A 16,837-nucleotide genomic window follows, 5' to 3' on the forward strand; every position below is an offset into this window, starting at 1 on the left:
TTGAGGGACTTAAATGATAGAATTGTGATCTTGAGCAGCAGCAAGACCAGTTGGACCTCCACCATTTGAGTCAGAAAGATGGGTTTATTTATTGCCTTATACAAAAGTGATTTCATCCTGGTTTATCTTCAGATAATGTCAAAGAGTCAGACACATCTAGGGGCCAGAGTCTGGTTGCAAAGTTCCATATATGACTCTAATTTATTGGGAAACTATGCAGAAGAAACCAACTAGGGTTACTCAGGAGCAATTATGGTGATTATGACTCAAGATAGCCAGAGTCATGTTAAGCTGAATCCATACAAACAGGAACTATATAATGTTGAAAAAGATGAAAAATATGATTGAAACTTATCTAGGGTCATACCACTTTGTTTCTGTTTCTTACTTAACCTTTGGTATAACTACAGAGTATAATCCTATTTTGTAAGGATAATCAAGTTGGTGCACATTCTTCCAGAGTTTTTTAATGCAATTACTAATATACACTTTTATACATCTGCTCACATGTATTGTAGATAATCACATACATATGATAGGTATATTATGAAAATTATTTTTGTCAAGTAAAATATTTGTTTTTCTATTTTACAGGTATAAAGAAAGTTCTACAGAGACACAGATTATCAGGAAATTGCCACATGGTTACATTTCAACTTGAATTTCAGATTCTAGAAATTCAGGTAAATTAAGGAACCTGTTGTGATAACAGATATTTCTTCTATGACAGAAGCAATTCACACACCCCATCCTCTAGCAGTGACTGCAATGGCGAGGAGTTCATGAGCCAGGGCTCCCTTCCAGCACATTTGTACCATTGTTACTAAGGTCGCAGGTCTTTATCATAGGGCAGGTAACAAGATGCTTCTGGTCTCCTTGTATAAGCCCCCGAGGTTGTAGGAGCATTCCTGGGCCAGCAATGTATAATCAATTACCTATTGCTGCTTAACAGATTTCTCCAACATTTAACATATTGAAACAGAAAAAAACAAAACAAAACAACAAAAAAAACACAAACTATCTTTCCATCTTCCTTGGGTCAGGAATTTGGGAGCAACTAGTTAGATTCAGGGCCTCTCATGAGATGGTCATCTGGGACCACCACCATCTGAAGACTGCTTGCAGCTGGATGATCTGCAAATTGTACTGGATTGCTAAAACACAACACAGGGAAAGAGATCTTTTGATAAGATTTAGAAAACAATGAAAAAAGAAAGGTAACGCATAACCCTTCTGACCAGGGGCAGGCAGAACAGACTCAGGCACTTTGAAAGGCTAGCTCCAACAAGAGCAGGATCCAGGCATAATTTTGAGACTGACTGAGGCTCAGCACTGCTTTGGTAGCAGAAAGCATTTTGAACCAGTTGTTTTTACCAGCTGGGCTCAAGGGAATGTGTACAAAGAGGAGGAACAGAACAAGGAAGGACAGGCAGTCTACCTACCTCATCAGATCAATAAAGTGGGTGTAAAGTAATTGTCATAGTCAAGTCCTTTGGACAAGCTGCCTTTATGTACCCACAGTTAGGTACCAGGATTCCTCATTCTTGTTGTCAGTGTTTTTAGCCACAAACAGCTCCAAGTTGTACTGTGGGGTTTTTTTTTGTTGTTGTTTGTTTGTTTGTTTATTTTATATGCTGGGAGTTAGGGAGTTAGGACCCTGCCTTTTTAGATGTCAGACAGCCATCTCCTTACTAAGTCAAAGAAAAGGATCGAGGTATCTGGGTTTAGAAGTTTTGGCTCTTCACAATCAAAGTATCCAGTTGCTGTCATTGGTCTGGGGGGCTGAAGACAGGCTGGTGAATATCTAGGCTCCTCAGTTGTTGACTCACCTAAGTGTGACTCTTTAGTTACTGCCAAACTGACCAAGAAAATGAAATGTGTCATTCCCAAGGCTTGTTAAGCAGAACAGCATTCAACACAGTTCAACTTTTTCTTGTTGTGTGCATGAATGGTGAGTGGCCTTCAGTGAGTTACAGTATTCCCAGTTATCACCAGACCTTGGGGCTATCCAGGGTCACCAAGGTGATATTGTTTTGCATAACTACAAAGATTGTCTGTTGAAGGCTGAAAAAGAGCATGAACCCAAATGGATTGGTATCAGTTGGGTTGGACCACTTGTTAGGACCCCAGTTCTTTCCTTTGGGTGACCCAGGGACTCCTCAGTGTTTTTGCATTGTCAATGGTTTCACAGTCTGACCAACTGCATTTTTTTTTTTTCTAAGCACTGGGACTTGAACCCAGGACTTTGCACATTTTAGGCAGAGAATCTGCAGCTGAACTACATCCCCAACCCTTTTGGGGTTTTTGTTTTGTTTTTAATTTTGAAAGAGGGGCTCACTGAATTGGTCAGGCTGCCCTAGAATTTGGAATCCTCCTGTCTCAGCCTCCTAAGTAGCTAAGGTTATAGGCAGGTACTATCATTCCTAGCTCAATTACATCTTCTTTCTTTGTGGCTAATGTGATTCTGACCTTGGAGTTGTGATATACCAGTTGTTCTCCTGCATGCTGGTATCCATTAATTGGCTAGACCCAGAACCCATGGCAGATTGGTGGGATTATAAACCTGCTATCCAGTTCCCTGTCTGTTATCTACTGTATTCTAATATAGATATTGTCCAGGAGAACAGCTCAGGGACATTCTAGTAGCTTTGGGAGTCTTGCAGTCTCTTTCTGGTACAGGTGTCCATCCATTTCACAGTTGTTTCTGGGATTATCTGGAGAGAAGAAAGACTATGGGCAAAATTAGTCTTGTCCTTGGGTGGCTTGTCCACAAATCAGCTGAAGAGCGCAAGACTGTTCTCTAAAGTTGAAGTGAACAAGCTGCTCTGTGAGGTTGTACTTTTCCAGATAGGTAGTGGCCAAGAATTTGTTGGTGTGCTCATTAGGAGGGCTATGGCCTAAGAGTTGACATAGACTGTAATATTTTAACTTCGTTTTTATTGTAGGGGTTTTTTGTTTGTTTGATTTTATTGGTACTGGGGATTGAACCCAGGAGCACTCTACAACTGAGCTAAATCCCCAACCCTTTTTATTTTTTATTTTGAGACACAGTTTCATTTAATTGCTAAGGGTCTCCATAAGTTGTTGAGGCTGACCTCAAACTTGAAATCCTCCTGTCTTCAGCTTCCTGAGTTGGTGGGATTACAGGTGTGCACCAGTGCACCCTGCTTAATTTTACGTTCTTTAAATTGCATATTTTGGTCACATTAAACCTGAGAAAAGTTGGGATAAGAAAGAAAAATAAGTTTTGGGGACAACTAGCAGTTTCTGTCTTGTATTCTTTAAAGAATGCAGGGGGAAGAATCTGAGATGAAATATTGATACTGTTTGAAAGACAGAACACAGAAATTGATGAATCTTTAAAGAAACATGAATTGTCATTGTTCACATTTTAAAGTATGCAGGGGTTTGGGGACTGCTTTATTTTTTATTTTTATTTTTATTTATTTATTTATTTTTTTTGTGATCTCCCTGACTGTATTAACAGCACTCATTTCTCTCTGAGCCTTTTTGATTTTATGATTCTTCTTGAAGATTTGACTGGTAAGGTGTTGGATACAATTGCAGACAGCTGTGGAATCAGCAGGGCTTTAGGGATTAGTTATATAGGAGTCACCGAGAGTGCTCGTTTGGAAAAGAAAGAAACAAAAGACTTTGTCTATTGTTCAGAGTTCTAATGTAATGTGGTGATGAGATTTTTTTTTTCTTTTTTTGGTGGTACTGGGGATTGAACCCATGGGTGCTCCTCCACTGAGGTACATCCTTATTTTGGGACAGAGTCTCACTAAGTTGTCTAGGTGGCCCTTGAACTTGCAATACTTTGTCTTAGCCTCTCAAGAAGCTGGGGTTATAGGTGTGTTCTGTTGTGCCAAAGAATTTTTCTTTAAGTTTTTACTATTTAGTGGTAAATACTATCATGTGCTAGGCCTATTTATGTAAGTATACTTTTTAGAAATATATCTCTAGTAGAATTGCTCAAAGAAAATGTACATGTAATTTCTAATAATAGTGTTGACTTGCCTTATAAAACTATTTTGCCATTTTACATATTGAGCATATTTTTACTGGTAGGACTGACAGAAAAAAGAAGGTAAAGACCACAACTTTGTGTTCATATTTTCTAAAATCAAACTTTCCACTAGAGGGAGATGTTTAGCTATCAGAACATTAAAAAGTAAATAATAATTCATTTTTCATAATATTATAAATGTTTTTCCAGAATAGAAATCTTAATACAATATTCAAATAAAAACCTAAAAGTATATAAATATTATGTGTTAGAACCAAAAGTGACCTCATAGATTTTCTAGGTCCAACCCCCTTTATAGGGAAATCTATGCAGAGTATGGATTGTCTGTTGGCACATCTATGATCGTCAAATGTAGTTGGAACATAGAACTCTTGTCCTTAGATTTATTGTCTGGTGTTATCAGTGCTATAATTTTTGTGAGGAGTTGAAAGACCATGAGAATTAACATGCCTTTCATTGTCCATGCTTATAATAAGTGAGATGTTTAGTAGTTTGTACAAAAAGTGGCACATTATGTATGTGTGCATAACTTGTCTCCCTGAAACCCAATGAAATGAACAAAATGATTTTAAAAAGGGACATTTTTTAAGTGAAGAGAATATAATCTCATTATCATAGGCTCTGCAGAAAATTGCTTCTTGTTATGATATTTTGAACCCAAACACTGAAATATTAATACAAGGTGCTTTTTGTGAAGTTTATGAGGCATTTTCTTTCTTTTTTTTTTTTTTTTTTTTTGAGGCATTTTCTTTAAGATCTCTACCCACAATTCTTAAGTTGTGGAAAAGAATGAGAATTGTGAACCTAAATTAAATGGTAGAAAAATAAGTAGAAAAGAACATGGTAGGAAAAAACAAGCTGCTGAGATTCATGTAGCTGCTTTGAGATCAGTATGTTTATGAGGTCTTGGCCCTTGTTTACCAACTGGGGAGAAGCAACCTGGTTGGCATTAGTACCACAGGCGGGAAAAAGATGGAGAAACAATATTTTGAAGTTCGCTTTCCAGTGGTTGAACAGAATCTGCAACCTACCAAAGGAGGAAAACAGAAGAGGGCCAGTAAATCCCAGACTTTGTGTTGACAGGGTGACTTGCTTGTCCTAATGGATGAAAGACCAAAATCTAACATGTACCCCACATGCTTGAACTAAGACATGCCTCGGAGATTTTTTTCTTGCTTCCTTTTATTTTTATTTTTCTGGTAACAGCTCTACTAAGATATAATTTCATATCATATATCTTGCTCATTTAAAGTGTACAATTCAGTAGTTTTTAGTATACCCAGGGTTGTACAACTCTTCCCACAATTAATTTTAGGACATTTTCGTCTGCTCAAAAAGAAGCCCCATATTCTTTAACTATCATCATTAAATCCTCCTGTATTCTTTCAGCCCTATGCAGTTGATAATCTATTTTTTCTCTATGGATTGCCTTTTGGACATTTCACATAAATGGTTGTGTGTCTGACTTCTTTCATTTAGCATGTTCTGAAGGTTCATTCATGTTGCACCATGTGTGAGTACCCCTTTTTTGGTTGAATAATATTCCTTTGTGTGGATATATCACACTTTGTTTATCCATTCCTTCAGTTGGTAGAAATGGTTATTTTCATTTTTTGGTTATGAATAATGCTGCTAAAAACACTCATGTGTAAGTTTTTTTGTGTACATGTTTCCTGGCTTTATATATGAGTGGAATTACTATATCAAATGGCACTGGTAGTTGATGACTAATGATGTTGAACATCTTCCTGTGCTTATAGACCACTTGAGTATCATCTTTGGGAAAATGTCCTTGCAGATCTTTTTCACAATTGTTAATTTTTTTTTTAATGGGGGATAAGAAAGCCTCAGGGATTTTTTTTTGATTAGATATAGTGATAGATGCCACAGGCAGCTGCTCCCAGCAATTCCCTCTGTACCCTCAAGCAGATGAAAAACTATACGAAGATTAGATATCATCAATATCCATTCTCTAACAGCTCAAAATATAAGGAGACATGTCAGTTTCCTAAAACTCACTGTAGTTTTAGGAAATAGCAGACATTTCTAGATTTACATCCATAAATAACAAATAGGAGGCACACACATCAAAGCATAAGGATGGTACGGTATTCTTTCATTGCCATATTGGACAAAGTAACCTAAAATCTAAAATCAGGGTGAAATAATGCCATGAAGAGAAAGGAAACTAATAAGAAAATGGAAAAATTTACTTGAGTTTGCAGATCAAAATAAGTTTATGTAGCAATTTTCATCATTAGGTATAGAATCGTTTCTGACTTTTGTGATAAGTAGCATCATTAGGAATATCTTTGTTCATAATTTTCTTCATTATTACTATAGTATAGACTCTTAGAACTTAAATTAATGGGACAGAGAAAATGAATATTTCAGATTATTCATTGTCAAAATGATTTCCAGAAGGATTATACCAATTTATATTCCCACTGCCAACTTTAAGTGTGTATTTACCAGCAGTAATATTTTTAGTCTTTGTTGATAGGTTAAAATGTTTTGTTTTAATTTACGTTTATCTTACTGTTGAGGTCAAACATTTTTTATAGGTGAATTGTTTTTCACCACTGAACTTTAGTTCATGTCCTGTGCCTTTTTATTTTCAGTTTTCTCTCTTTGTCCTGTTTATAGTTAATATTTTCCTCAGTTTCATGCTTCTTTTTTATTCTAAGGTCATTTTTAGACATTTTAAGTTTTTGTATAATCATATTTGTTATTTTTTTCCTATTTGCTTAGGAGTTTTTCTTGACAGTAATTGGTTAAATGTTTATATTTCTTCCTGGTATTTTATAATTTTAATGTTTGATTTAAGGAAGTAATTCATTTGGGGTTTATTTTAGTTTTTGTATGGAGTAGGACCCGATTTTATTCCTTTATTGAATAACCAATACTTCTAGTATCATTTCTTGATTTTGCTTTCCTATTACTGGATGATATTTCATTTTGCGTAACATAAAAGTATTTTAATATGAAAATGGATGAATGATATATGTGAATTTTTTATCTTTATTTTAGACTAAAGAGAATTTATCTTCTGTCATTACTGACCTCAACATAATAATGGAACCCACAGAATATTTAGAATTAAGTGAATTTGTGTCTAGGTAAGCTATTTTATCAATTTATTATTTTATGGGCTATTTTCACTCTACAGTTTTAAACTTACCCTTTTCTTAGTAAATATATCTTCTCTAAAAGCATAACACCATTACTGTGTCTTGTACTTAAACACGTATTAACTCTATGAATCTCTATTTAGTATGTATTTATTGTATGTTCTCTATGCTGGGCATTAAATTTAAAATATGAACAAAAATGGACATAATTCTTGATTCTCATGGAATTAACAACCATAAGATGTTAGATATTAACTAAATAATTGTAGAAATAAATGTGAAATTATGGCTATGTGTCATGTTAGAAAGAAAGCAACATAGAGTGTTGAAGTATACCAGGAATTTGACTCGTCAGGGAAAACATAGAATGATTTCCTGAAGCTTGAGTTGACATCTGAAAAATGAATAGGTCTTAACTAACTGAGAGATCCTAGACAGATGGGTAGGAGGAAAACCAGGAATGTGTTGTGTCATGTAGTGCTCACATGACCTTTTATTCCAGATCATCCTTTAAAAGTAACATCTGCTTTTTGCAGATTATAAAAGGAAGAATAGTAGGCTATCTGTCACCCTGTTGTAATAGGCATGTTATGGTCTTAATAAATATTTGACTTCAGACTTTAGGGTAATTCTCCTAAACTATGTTCTCATTTTGGGGAGTGTGACTGGTATTTTAGAAAAAGTGCTGAACATAGGTCAGAAGACCTGGACTTTAGTCCAGACCTTGTATATGATATTGAATAAGTTGCTTCTCCTTTTTGGAATTTCTTTTTTGTCACACTATTATGCAATTTAAATAGTGTACTCTTTTTTGTTTTTTTGTGGTACTAGGGATTGAACCTAGGGATGCTGTGCCACTGAGCTAAACCCTCAGCCCTTTTTATTTTTTGAGGCAAGGTCTTGCTTATGTTCCAGGCTGGCCTTGAACTTATGATCCTCTTGCCTCAGCTTCTTGAGTTCTTGGGATTGCAGGTGTTAAATATTGTATTCTTTTATTTTTTTATTTTTTGTTGTGCTGGGGATTAAACCCAGGACCTTGTGCATGCGAGGCAAACACTCTACCAACTGAGCTATATCCACAACCCCTGTATTCTTTTCTTTCTTAGAGCATGGTAGGTATACATAGTTGGGTTCATCTCAGCAAATTTGTGCATTCATGGAATTCAGTTTCAGTTAATGTCCTCCCTCTGCCCCTTCCCTCATTCTCCTTTGTCTACTGATCTTCCTTTCACTCGATTGTTTTTAAATACTGTATTCTTAAAGAAGAATTTACTTTTAGTTTTCCATTATTAGACTTGTAGTTTTCAGACTGAGGATTGATATTTTTAATTTTTGGAAAATTCTTAGTCATTATTTCATTGACTCTTATCTCTACCCTGTTTATCCCTTATCACAGTCTGCTTCACATCAAATACTGAACATCGCATGTATAAGATAACAATATGAGCCAGACGACGTAGCACATGGCCTGTAATCCCACTTTTTTTTGCAAAGGCAGGAAGATCACAAGTTTGAGATTAGCATGGGTAACTTGGTGAGACCCTGGATTGAAATTAAAAAAAAAAAAAAAAGAGCTGGAGATGTAGCTTAGTGGTAGAGCACTTGCCTGGCATGTGCAAGGTCCTAGGTTCAATCCCCAGCAGTGCAAAAAAAAGAAAAAACAAAACCAAAAAAACCCCACAACAGTATGCTTTTCATTTCTTTCAACCATTGTGCTGTTATTGTTATATATAATGAGTATCCTAGTGCATTGTTCCTATTTCGCTATAGACAGTTTTTTTTTTTTTAATTTTAATTTTATTTTGTGTGGTGCTGGGGATTGAACCCAAGACCTTGTGCTTGCGAGGCAAGGACTTGACCAACTGAGCTATATCCCCAGCCTCTAGACTGTTATTTTTAAACCAATTAAGAAAGAACATTTTTATATATTTTTCATTTTTACCATTTGCAACATTCTTCATTTCTTTGTGTTGATTCATATTTCTAATTAGTATACTCCTTAAGAACTTACTTAATATTTCTTTTTGTGCTGGTCTGTTATAATCCTATCAAGTTTTGTTTCTCTGGAAAAGTATTTACCTTCATTTTTTTTGGAAAGATATTTCTCCTGGCTATAGATTTCCGGTTGATAACTTTTCCTTCCGATCTTTAAAGATATCCTTTTATTGTCTTCTGGATTATGTATGTTGTGACAAGAAGTCTGCTATAGTTGTTGTCTTTGTTTCTCTTTATTAATGTATTTTGCATTATATGTGTTTGGGGATTGCCTTCAAAGTTTGCCCTTAATTTTGCTTTTCCACAGTTTGTGTTGTCTAGAAAGTTTTTGTTTAAAGAGTCTCAACTATGTGTCTTCAAATGTTAATTTTGCTGTCTTTATTTTTCTGCAACTCTTAGTTATATGTATGCTAGACTGTTTAATGTATTGTCTCATGGCATTTGGATGCTCTATTTCTTTTTGTGTTTCAGTTTGGATAATTTCTCTTTCTTTGAAATGAGGCTCACTGTGTTGCCTGGTCTCTGCTCCAACTCATGATCCTCCAGCCTCAGCCTTCTGAGTAGCTGGGATTATAGACGAGTGCCACTGGGCCCAAGTTTGGACAATTTCTGTGAACATACCTGCAAGCTCAAAGATTCTTTTCTCAATCAAGTACACTATGTTAGTCCCTTGAAGGAATTCTTCATCCCTTGTAATGTTTTTTATTGCTCGTATTTTCATTTGACTCTTAATTTTATTTCTCTCTCTATTGAAATTCTCCATTTGTCCCAGGAGTGGTGGTACCTGCCTGTAATCTCAGTAACTTTTGAGGCTGAGGTAGGAGGATCCCAAGTTCAAAGTCAGCCTCAGCAATTTAGTGAGGCCCTAAGCAATTTAGGAAGATCCTGTCTCAAAATAAAAAAAAGGGCTAAGGATGTGGCCTAGTCGTTGAGTGCCTCTGGGTTCAATTCCTGGTAAAAAAAAAAAAACAAAAAAACCCCAAAAAAACTCCATTAGTTTGTGTATGTTAGCTACCTTTTCCACTACATCCTTTAACATATGAATCATAGTTATTTTAAAGTCTCTAACAATACCAGCCTCTGAGTCATCTTTGAGTCTAGTTCTACTGATTAGTTTACAAGGGGTTGGGTTTTTTCCTTGAATTTTTGTGTCTCACAATTTTTGATTGAATGACAAACACTGGAAAAACAGACGGAAGCAAATAGTACTCTTCATGCCCTTTATCAGCAGTTGAGCTGATGTGGGATTTTTTTTTTTTTTTTTTTTTTTTTTCTCTGCACTGCGGATTGAACCCAGGGGCACTTTAGAGATAAAGTTTTGCTAAATTACCCAGACTGGCTTCGAATTTTTAATCCTCTTGCCTTAGCTTCCCAAGTCACTGGGATTTCAGGCATGTGCCACCACACCCACCCGTATTTGGCATTCTTGTTGCTTTCATTACCTTCAGGTACTGTATCTTCTAATTCTTAGAGCAGTGGACTTCTATTACCCTATGTATACAATAGGTGTTACGAGCTGGAGGGTTTTTCTCAGTGTTACAGTCTCTGCACATCAGCACCTTAGAGGGCAATCTTTCTCCAGCAGTGAATTGTTGGTGTTCATTACTTGGTGCTAGGCTCGTGGTTGGAATAAGGGGTGTTCTGCCTTTCCATGGTCCTCCCTCAGTATTGGATAGGTCCTGTGGAGTGTGCCTCAGTTCCTGCTCTTCCTCTCCAGTGCAGCCAAACTCGCCTTACGCCTGTCTTTGGTCTTGGGTGGTAGAGAGGCTTTTCCCTCCTCCAGTGGTAGCAGATCTTTGCTGGGAGTTAGTATAAAAGCCTGGGCCCAGTGGTCATCTTGCACCTCCTGTGGAATAGAGGCTTTTCATCCTCCCTCTTTCAGAAGCAATGGATCTCTGTCTTAGCAGAAATGTTCTTCCATTGCTTTGTTGTCTTTTTTTCAGTGGCTTAGGTTTTTGCTTCTTCCAGGAGTAGAGTTCAGGCTTCATTCCTGGACCCCATCAACTGCTGCTCACTTTTTGTATTCCTGTGCCACTGAGCAGAATTCTCTCTGAATTCCTGCCACGATCCTCGTCTTTCTTTGTGTCTATTCAAATTGATTCCACTGGACATTTACCCTTTAAGAATTTCTTGATTTTAACTGATTGCTTATTACTCGTACTGCCGGGGTCCAGCCCTAGCAGGAGTCCATGGGTTCCACACAGGTAAACGGGGCGCGGGGAGATAGCGTCAGCGATGGATGGAGAATGAAAGACACAGACTCTAGTTCTGGTGCAATCACTCCCACTTTATTCTGGGGAAGGCTGGGTTTATATACATTTTTTTTCAGGCTATAATGGTAGTCTTGTGGTTAATGAAATTAAAGCATAGGCAGGAATTGTTCTTAACAAGGAACCGAAAGATTATGAGAAAACAGTAACCTTACAGATTATCCTTACCTAATCACAATTGTTTTAAGAATATCTAACCACGTCAATGAGCTAATACAATGTTTATTTCCTTAATATCTAAACTCTATGTGACCGAAGACTATTCTTATTACTCTCACGTTTAAAGCGATAGACAAGTAATCTCATGTGACCATCTCTACTAGGTCCATCTGGTTAATATCTAAATTGCTGTGTTAAGGGCTACAGGAGGGCAGCAGTCGCAATGGTTATTGTGGCCAAGTTTTTTTACTGAATAGATTACCTTGTCTTATGTAGCTCTTTTTTCCAGAACAGGGCATTGTGCACCAATGTTTATTATAGGGGTGACCTATTCTTTGTAGGAAGGAAGGAATGTTGTGAAACCTTATTCTTTTACCCTACCACCACACATAAACAAAACCATCGTTAGAATTTAACCAGCTTGTTGGAGACAAAGGCAGATCTATATCTGTTTTCTCCAGAAGCTTTCAGGGACTCATTGCACGGTTGCAAAATTATTTTTGACTTTGTTAGTGGTAAAGACCCATTGTCTTTCAGATTGTAGGTAGTATTTTCTGGAATTTTTGTTGTATTCCCCTCATCCCCTTAAGCAATCCGTTCAGACTGAAATGAGTAATATATTATCAGAAAAACACAGCAGAAAAAACGCCATGCTCCAGAGCAAAACATCCGGCAATTCCCTTTAGGATGAGCTTTTGCAAACATCCTCCAGAGGATCTTTGTCAAGCACTGGATGGAATTCTGGACGCCCCCACATTGTACGGTGTCTCTCTCCCTGATGCTTAACCAAAGGTGAACTATTTATGTGTCCTGACTCTTCCTTGAAGAAGAAATGTTTTAATTAATTTAGTTACCTTGTGACTTCCAAGTTCTTGATGGTTCAAAATAAGAGATGATTCTACAGGTTATTCAGATTTTGCTGTTAGGCTGAAAATGACCTTGTGGCATTTCACATCTTAGGTTGAATGCAGAACTCTTCTGATTTTTCTCCTGATTCTTATTCTGGAAGTTGGAATGAATGCTCACCCTTATTTTCTCTTACATCTCCTTATTTTTTTTCTGCTCATGTTTTCTATCTCTTTATGCTTTTGTGTTTATTCCTTCAGTAATTTTTCTTCATTTTGTGACTAAACCCCATTCATTGAATTTTCAATTTCATTGGTACTACTTCTCTTTTGTAGAAGTTACATGTGTCTTTTTTCAAAAATCATTATTACAAAATTTTTTATTATAAAGAATCCTTTTTGTGGTCTTTTCTTGTCCATGTAATTTTTTTCTGGATTATTTCTTTCAGTATATGGTCCAGTAAAGGACAGTTGTCTTCAATTTTTGTCTAATCTATTAAACACATTCATTGAGCTTTCAGCTTCATTATAGTGCTGGCCATTTCACAAAGATCTCTGAGTGGACTCTTTTCTAATTTGCCTTTTTATTTAAGTTACTTACAATAAAATTGACTTTTTTTTTTTTTTTTTTGTAGGTCTTACCAGTTTTGACACATAGTTTCATGTAACTACCACCATGTCAAGTCAACAATTCCATCATGCCAAAGAAATTCCCTAGTGCTACCCTTTGTAGATGTGACCCCTGTGAGAAATACTGAGGTGCTAGGAAGTTGAACATGTGCTTAGAAGTGGGTCAGAAAGGCAAAACTTTACTTCTGCCAGAAGGCGCATTACCAAACCTGGCTAGCAATGCATCTGGGCAGGTAGTCTACCTGTTTGTATCCCTAACTGCAGCACTGACCTTTGCCCTGATAGGAGGAGTTAGGGGTTACAGTCTACACAATTAAATAATTTTAAAATTGATGTGGAAAAAAGGAAGGGCTAAAATCAAAATGGCTACCATGGGATCCAATTAAGGCTAAATACTAGATGCTGAAAATGGACCACTAAACTTTCTGTTTCTCACACCCCACCCCGTGGCCTGGCAACTATCATTCTGTTCCCTATCTGCAGAGTTTTGCCTTGTCCACATAATATGGAATCATATAGAATGTATGCTTTTGAGATTTACTTATTTCATTCAAGATAATGCCTTAGAAAATTCATTATATATGTATACAATAGTTTTATTTTTTCATTTACCCATCCAAGAACATTTATGTTACTTCCCATTTTTTTTTGTTATGAAACAGAACTGTTCAGATAGTCCTTTTGTTTGTGCCAGCAAGTGGCCAGTCTGGGTTCTAGGTGGTGGTCTGTCTAATAGCTCAGTTCTCAAAGCTTATGATATGTTATTTAGGGTCAGATACATGTATGTGCAGTGTAGAGGTAAGCCAGTGGTTCATATATATCTTTATGAGATTTCTATCTTTATGTTCTTCATTTCTTTAATCCACCAATGTCTTTTTAGACCCTTATGGTTTCCCATCTTAATCCTTTAGCCAGCAGCCTGGGGTTTAAACTTTTCCACTTTTTCATGTACTTTCTTTGTTAATTTCCATGTCCAGAGCCATATGGTAGGGAGAGAGAAGAGAAAACAAATACAACAGGACTTTATTCCACAGAGGACTACAGGTTCTCCAATCACAGACTTTTTGTTCAGAGATTCAGTCGTCTGCATAGGTACCACAAAGCTCTGCTGCCATAACCACTGTTTTGAGTGATGGTGACAGGTAGGTTCAGCTCAGAACTTACTCTTCTTCCCAATCTGTCTGCTATCATCTACAACTGTCTTTCAATTGTTCCTTGTATTCTGCTCCCAAGACTCAAGACTTTCCTAGCACTAGAGCTGGGAAAATTTTTAAGTTTTTAATATAAATAATTTCTATCATTTCTTTCCCTTTTACTCTTTATTTTTAAATACAAATAAGTTTTTAAGTTGTTCTGTTAGTTTACATTCCTGAGGCACTAATCTTTCTATTTCTTATGTTTGCTTATTCTTGTTTATTAATTTCTCATTTCCTCATAAATTTCATATCCTTGGGGAAATTCTGTAGGTCCTGTATTGTTGAAGTATCTTTCCAGAATGATTTTGCCCCAGTTGAATCATTGCTTAGGGAGCAGTTTGTTCTGTTTTGTTTTGTTTTTTTCCCTTATCAAGGTTTGTTTCACTATGAAGGTATTGTAAATTCAGATACCAAACTTATGTGAAATTCTGGTACAAGCATAACAAAACCTTCATGTTCATTCCTTGTGTTAAAGAGTGTTTTTTTTTTTTTTTTTTTTTAATATTTTTAGTAGTAGATGGACCCAAAACCTTTATTTTATTTATTTTTTATGTGGTACCGAGTATCGATCCCAGTGCCTCACATGTGTCAGGCAAGTGCTCTTCCACTGAGCCACAACCCCAGCCCAAAGAGTGGGTTTCCACTACAGTTGTGGCCTTAGGAGCATGTAGCTGTATGGTGTGTCTCCAGCTCTTTACCTCACACAGCCTACGGTCTTCTCTTTTTCCTGTGTAGGCAATAAAATGAAATACTCTGGCGTTAGGGGTAAAATAGGTCTCTTCATTCTTCTATATGACTAGAAAAATATATAACATTTTTTCACATATTTGTTGCCATTTGAATTTCTTCTTTTGTGAAGTTTCTGTTCAGTTCCATTGCCTATTTATTGATTGGGTTACTGGTTTTTTTGGTGTTAAGTTTTTTGAGTTCTTTGTATATCCTGGAGATTAATGCTATATCTGAGCACCTGAGGTGCAGGTGGCAAAGATTTTCTCCCATTCCGTAGTTGCTTTCTTCATGTTCTTGATTGTTTCCTTTGCTGTGAAGAAGCTTTTTAGTTTGATACTATCTCATTTATTGATTCTTGATTTTACTTCTTGTGCTTCAGGAGTCTTGTTGAAGAAGTCAGTTCTTAAACTAACAAGAAGTAGATTTGGGCCTACTTTTTCTTTAGGCATAGGGTCTCTGGTCTAATGTCTAGGTCTTTGATCCACTTAGAGTTGAGTTTTGTGCAGGGGGTCTAATTTCATTTTATTATGTATGTATGTATATGTAACTTTATGCCTAAAATAATAAAAATATATAACATATACATATGTATATGTAAATTCATACCTAAAAATCTATGTGTATTCATATATACATATATATATACATATATATATATATAATTTTTTCTTTCACTGCTGGAGATTGAACCATGATCTTGTGCATGCTAGGCAAGTGTCATGTCACTGAGCTATATCTCCAGCCCTGTGTTTCTTTATTTAATTTTCCTCTCAGTACTGGAATTATTTGCATGATGTATAAAATTTGTCTTCCCTTCTTGAGGGTAGGGATTATGCCTTTTTTTATTGTTCACTGCATTACCTCCAGTGCCCCACCTGGTACATAGGTAGTTTTCAAGAAAAGTCGTTTATTGCACTTATTAGATTAATGGACTTGTTTGACCTATTTATTTTTTGTCATTTAAAAAATTTTATTTAAGACATCATATGCATTCAGAAAAACAGATCCTAAGCATATGGCTCAGTGAATTGCCGGAATGGATGCATTTGTGAAACCAGCACCCACAGCCCCTCATAGTGCTCTAGTCACTGCATAGCCTCCCACTCTGTTCAACCACTTCCTGAAACCTAACACCATAGGTACATTTTGCCAGTTTTTGAACTTCATGTAAATGTAGTCTTGCATTTGTACTCTTATCTTGTTTAACTTACTATGTTTGTAAGATTCACCCATATTGTCATATGAAGTTAGAAGTTTTCATTCTTATCATTATTATTCCACTGTGTGAACATATAGTTTAGATGTGTGAATGCACATATTTAGATAAAATATCATAATCATTTTTGAATTTCTAAAATATTTTATCTAAAGTGCGTTCCTTCTACTCTGAATAGACACATGAGTAGTTTTCAATTTTTGCTTATCTAGTCACTTTTCAAATAATTAATTTACATTTTCGGTGCATATTCTTTGCATTTTACCACATGTATGAATTTGGTACCAATTATCATAATCAAGATATTGAATTCTTCAATGAACACACAAAAAACCTTTTTGCTATCCTTTTATTGTCACACCCTCTTCTTATTTTGTTTTGAGTCAAGGTCTTACTATGTTGCTCAGGCTCGCCCATAGCTCCTGGGCTCAAGTACTCCTTCTACCTCACCCTCCCAAGTAGCCAGACTACACACGTGCTCCACTGTGCCTGACTTCCTCCATGACCCTTAACACTCTCTAAATTCCTGGGAAAACCTGCTCTGATATTTTCATGGTAGAGTAGTATTCCACTGTATAGATACACCAGGATTTGTCTGTGCATCCATTGAAAGACATTTGCATTATTTTCATGTTT

At 36.2% G+C, this 16,837-nt stretch overlaps 1 protein-coding gene across 1 annotated transcript in view; it reads left to right on the forward strand.

Moving 5' to 3' along the window:
- The window catches only part of Cenpp (centromere protein P), a 248,764-nt gene that overhangs the window by 19,778 nt on the left and 212,149 nt on the right, over positions 1-16,837 (forward strand). Inside the window, exons 3-4 of the mRNA XM_047526111.1 lie at positions 595-683; positions 7,061-7,149. Of these exons, the coding sequence (XP_047382067.1) occupies positions 595-683; positions 7,061-7,149 (178 nt within the window). The remainder of the gene's footprint in view (positions 1-594; positions 684-7,060; positions 7,150-16,837) is intronic.

The sequence above is a fragment of the Sciurus carolinensis genome, chromosome 15, assembly GCF_902686445.1.
Source record: "Sciurus carolinensis chromosome 15, mSciCar1.2, whole genome shotgun sequence".
NCBI classification, from domain to species: domain Eukaryota; kingdom Metazoa; phylum Chordata; class Mammalia; order Rodentia; family Sciuridae; genus Sciurus; species Sciurus carolinensis.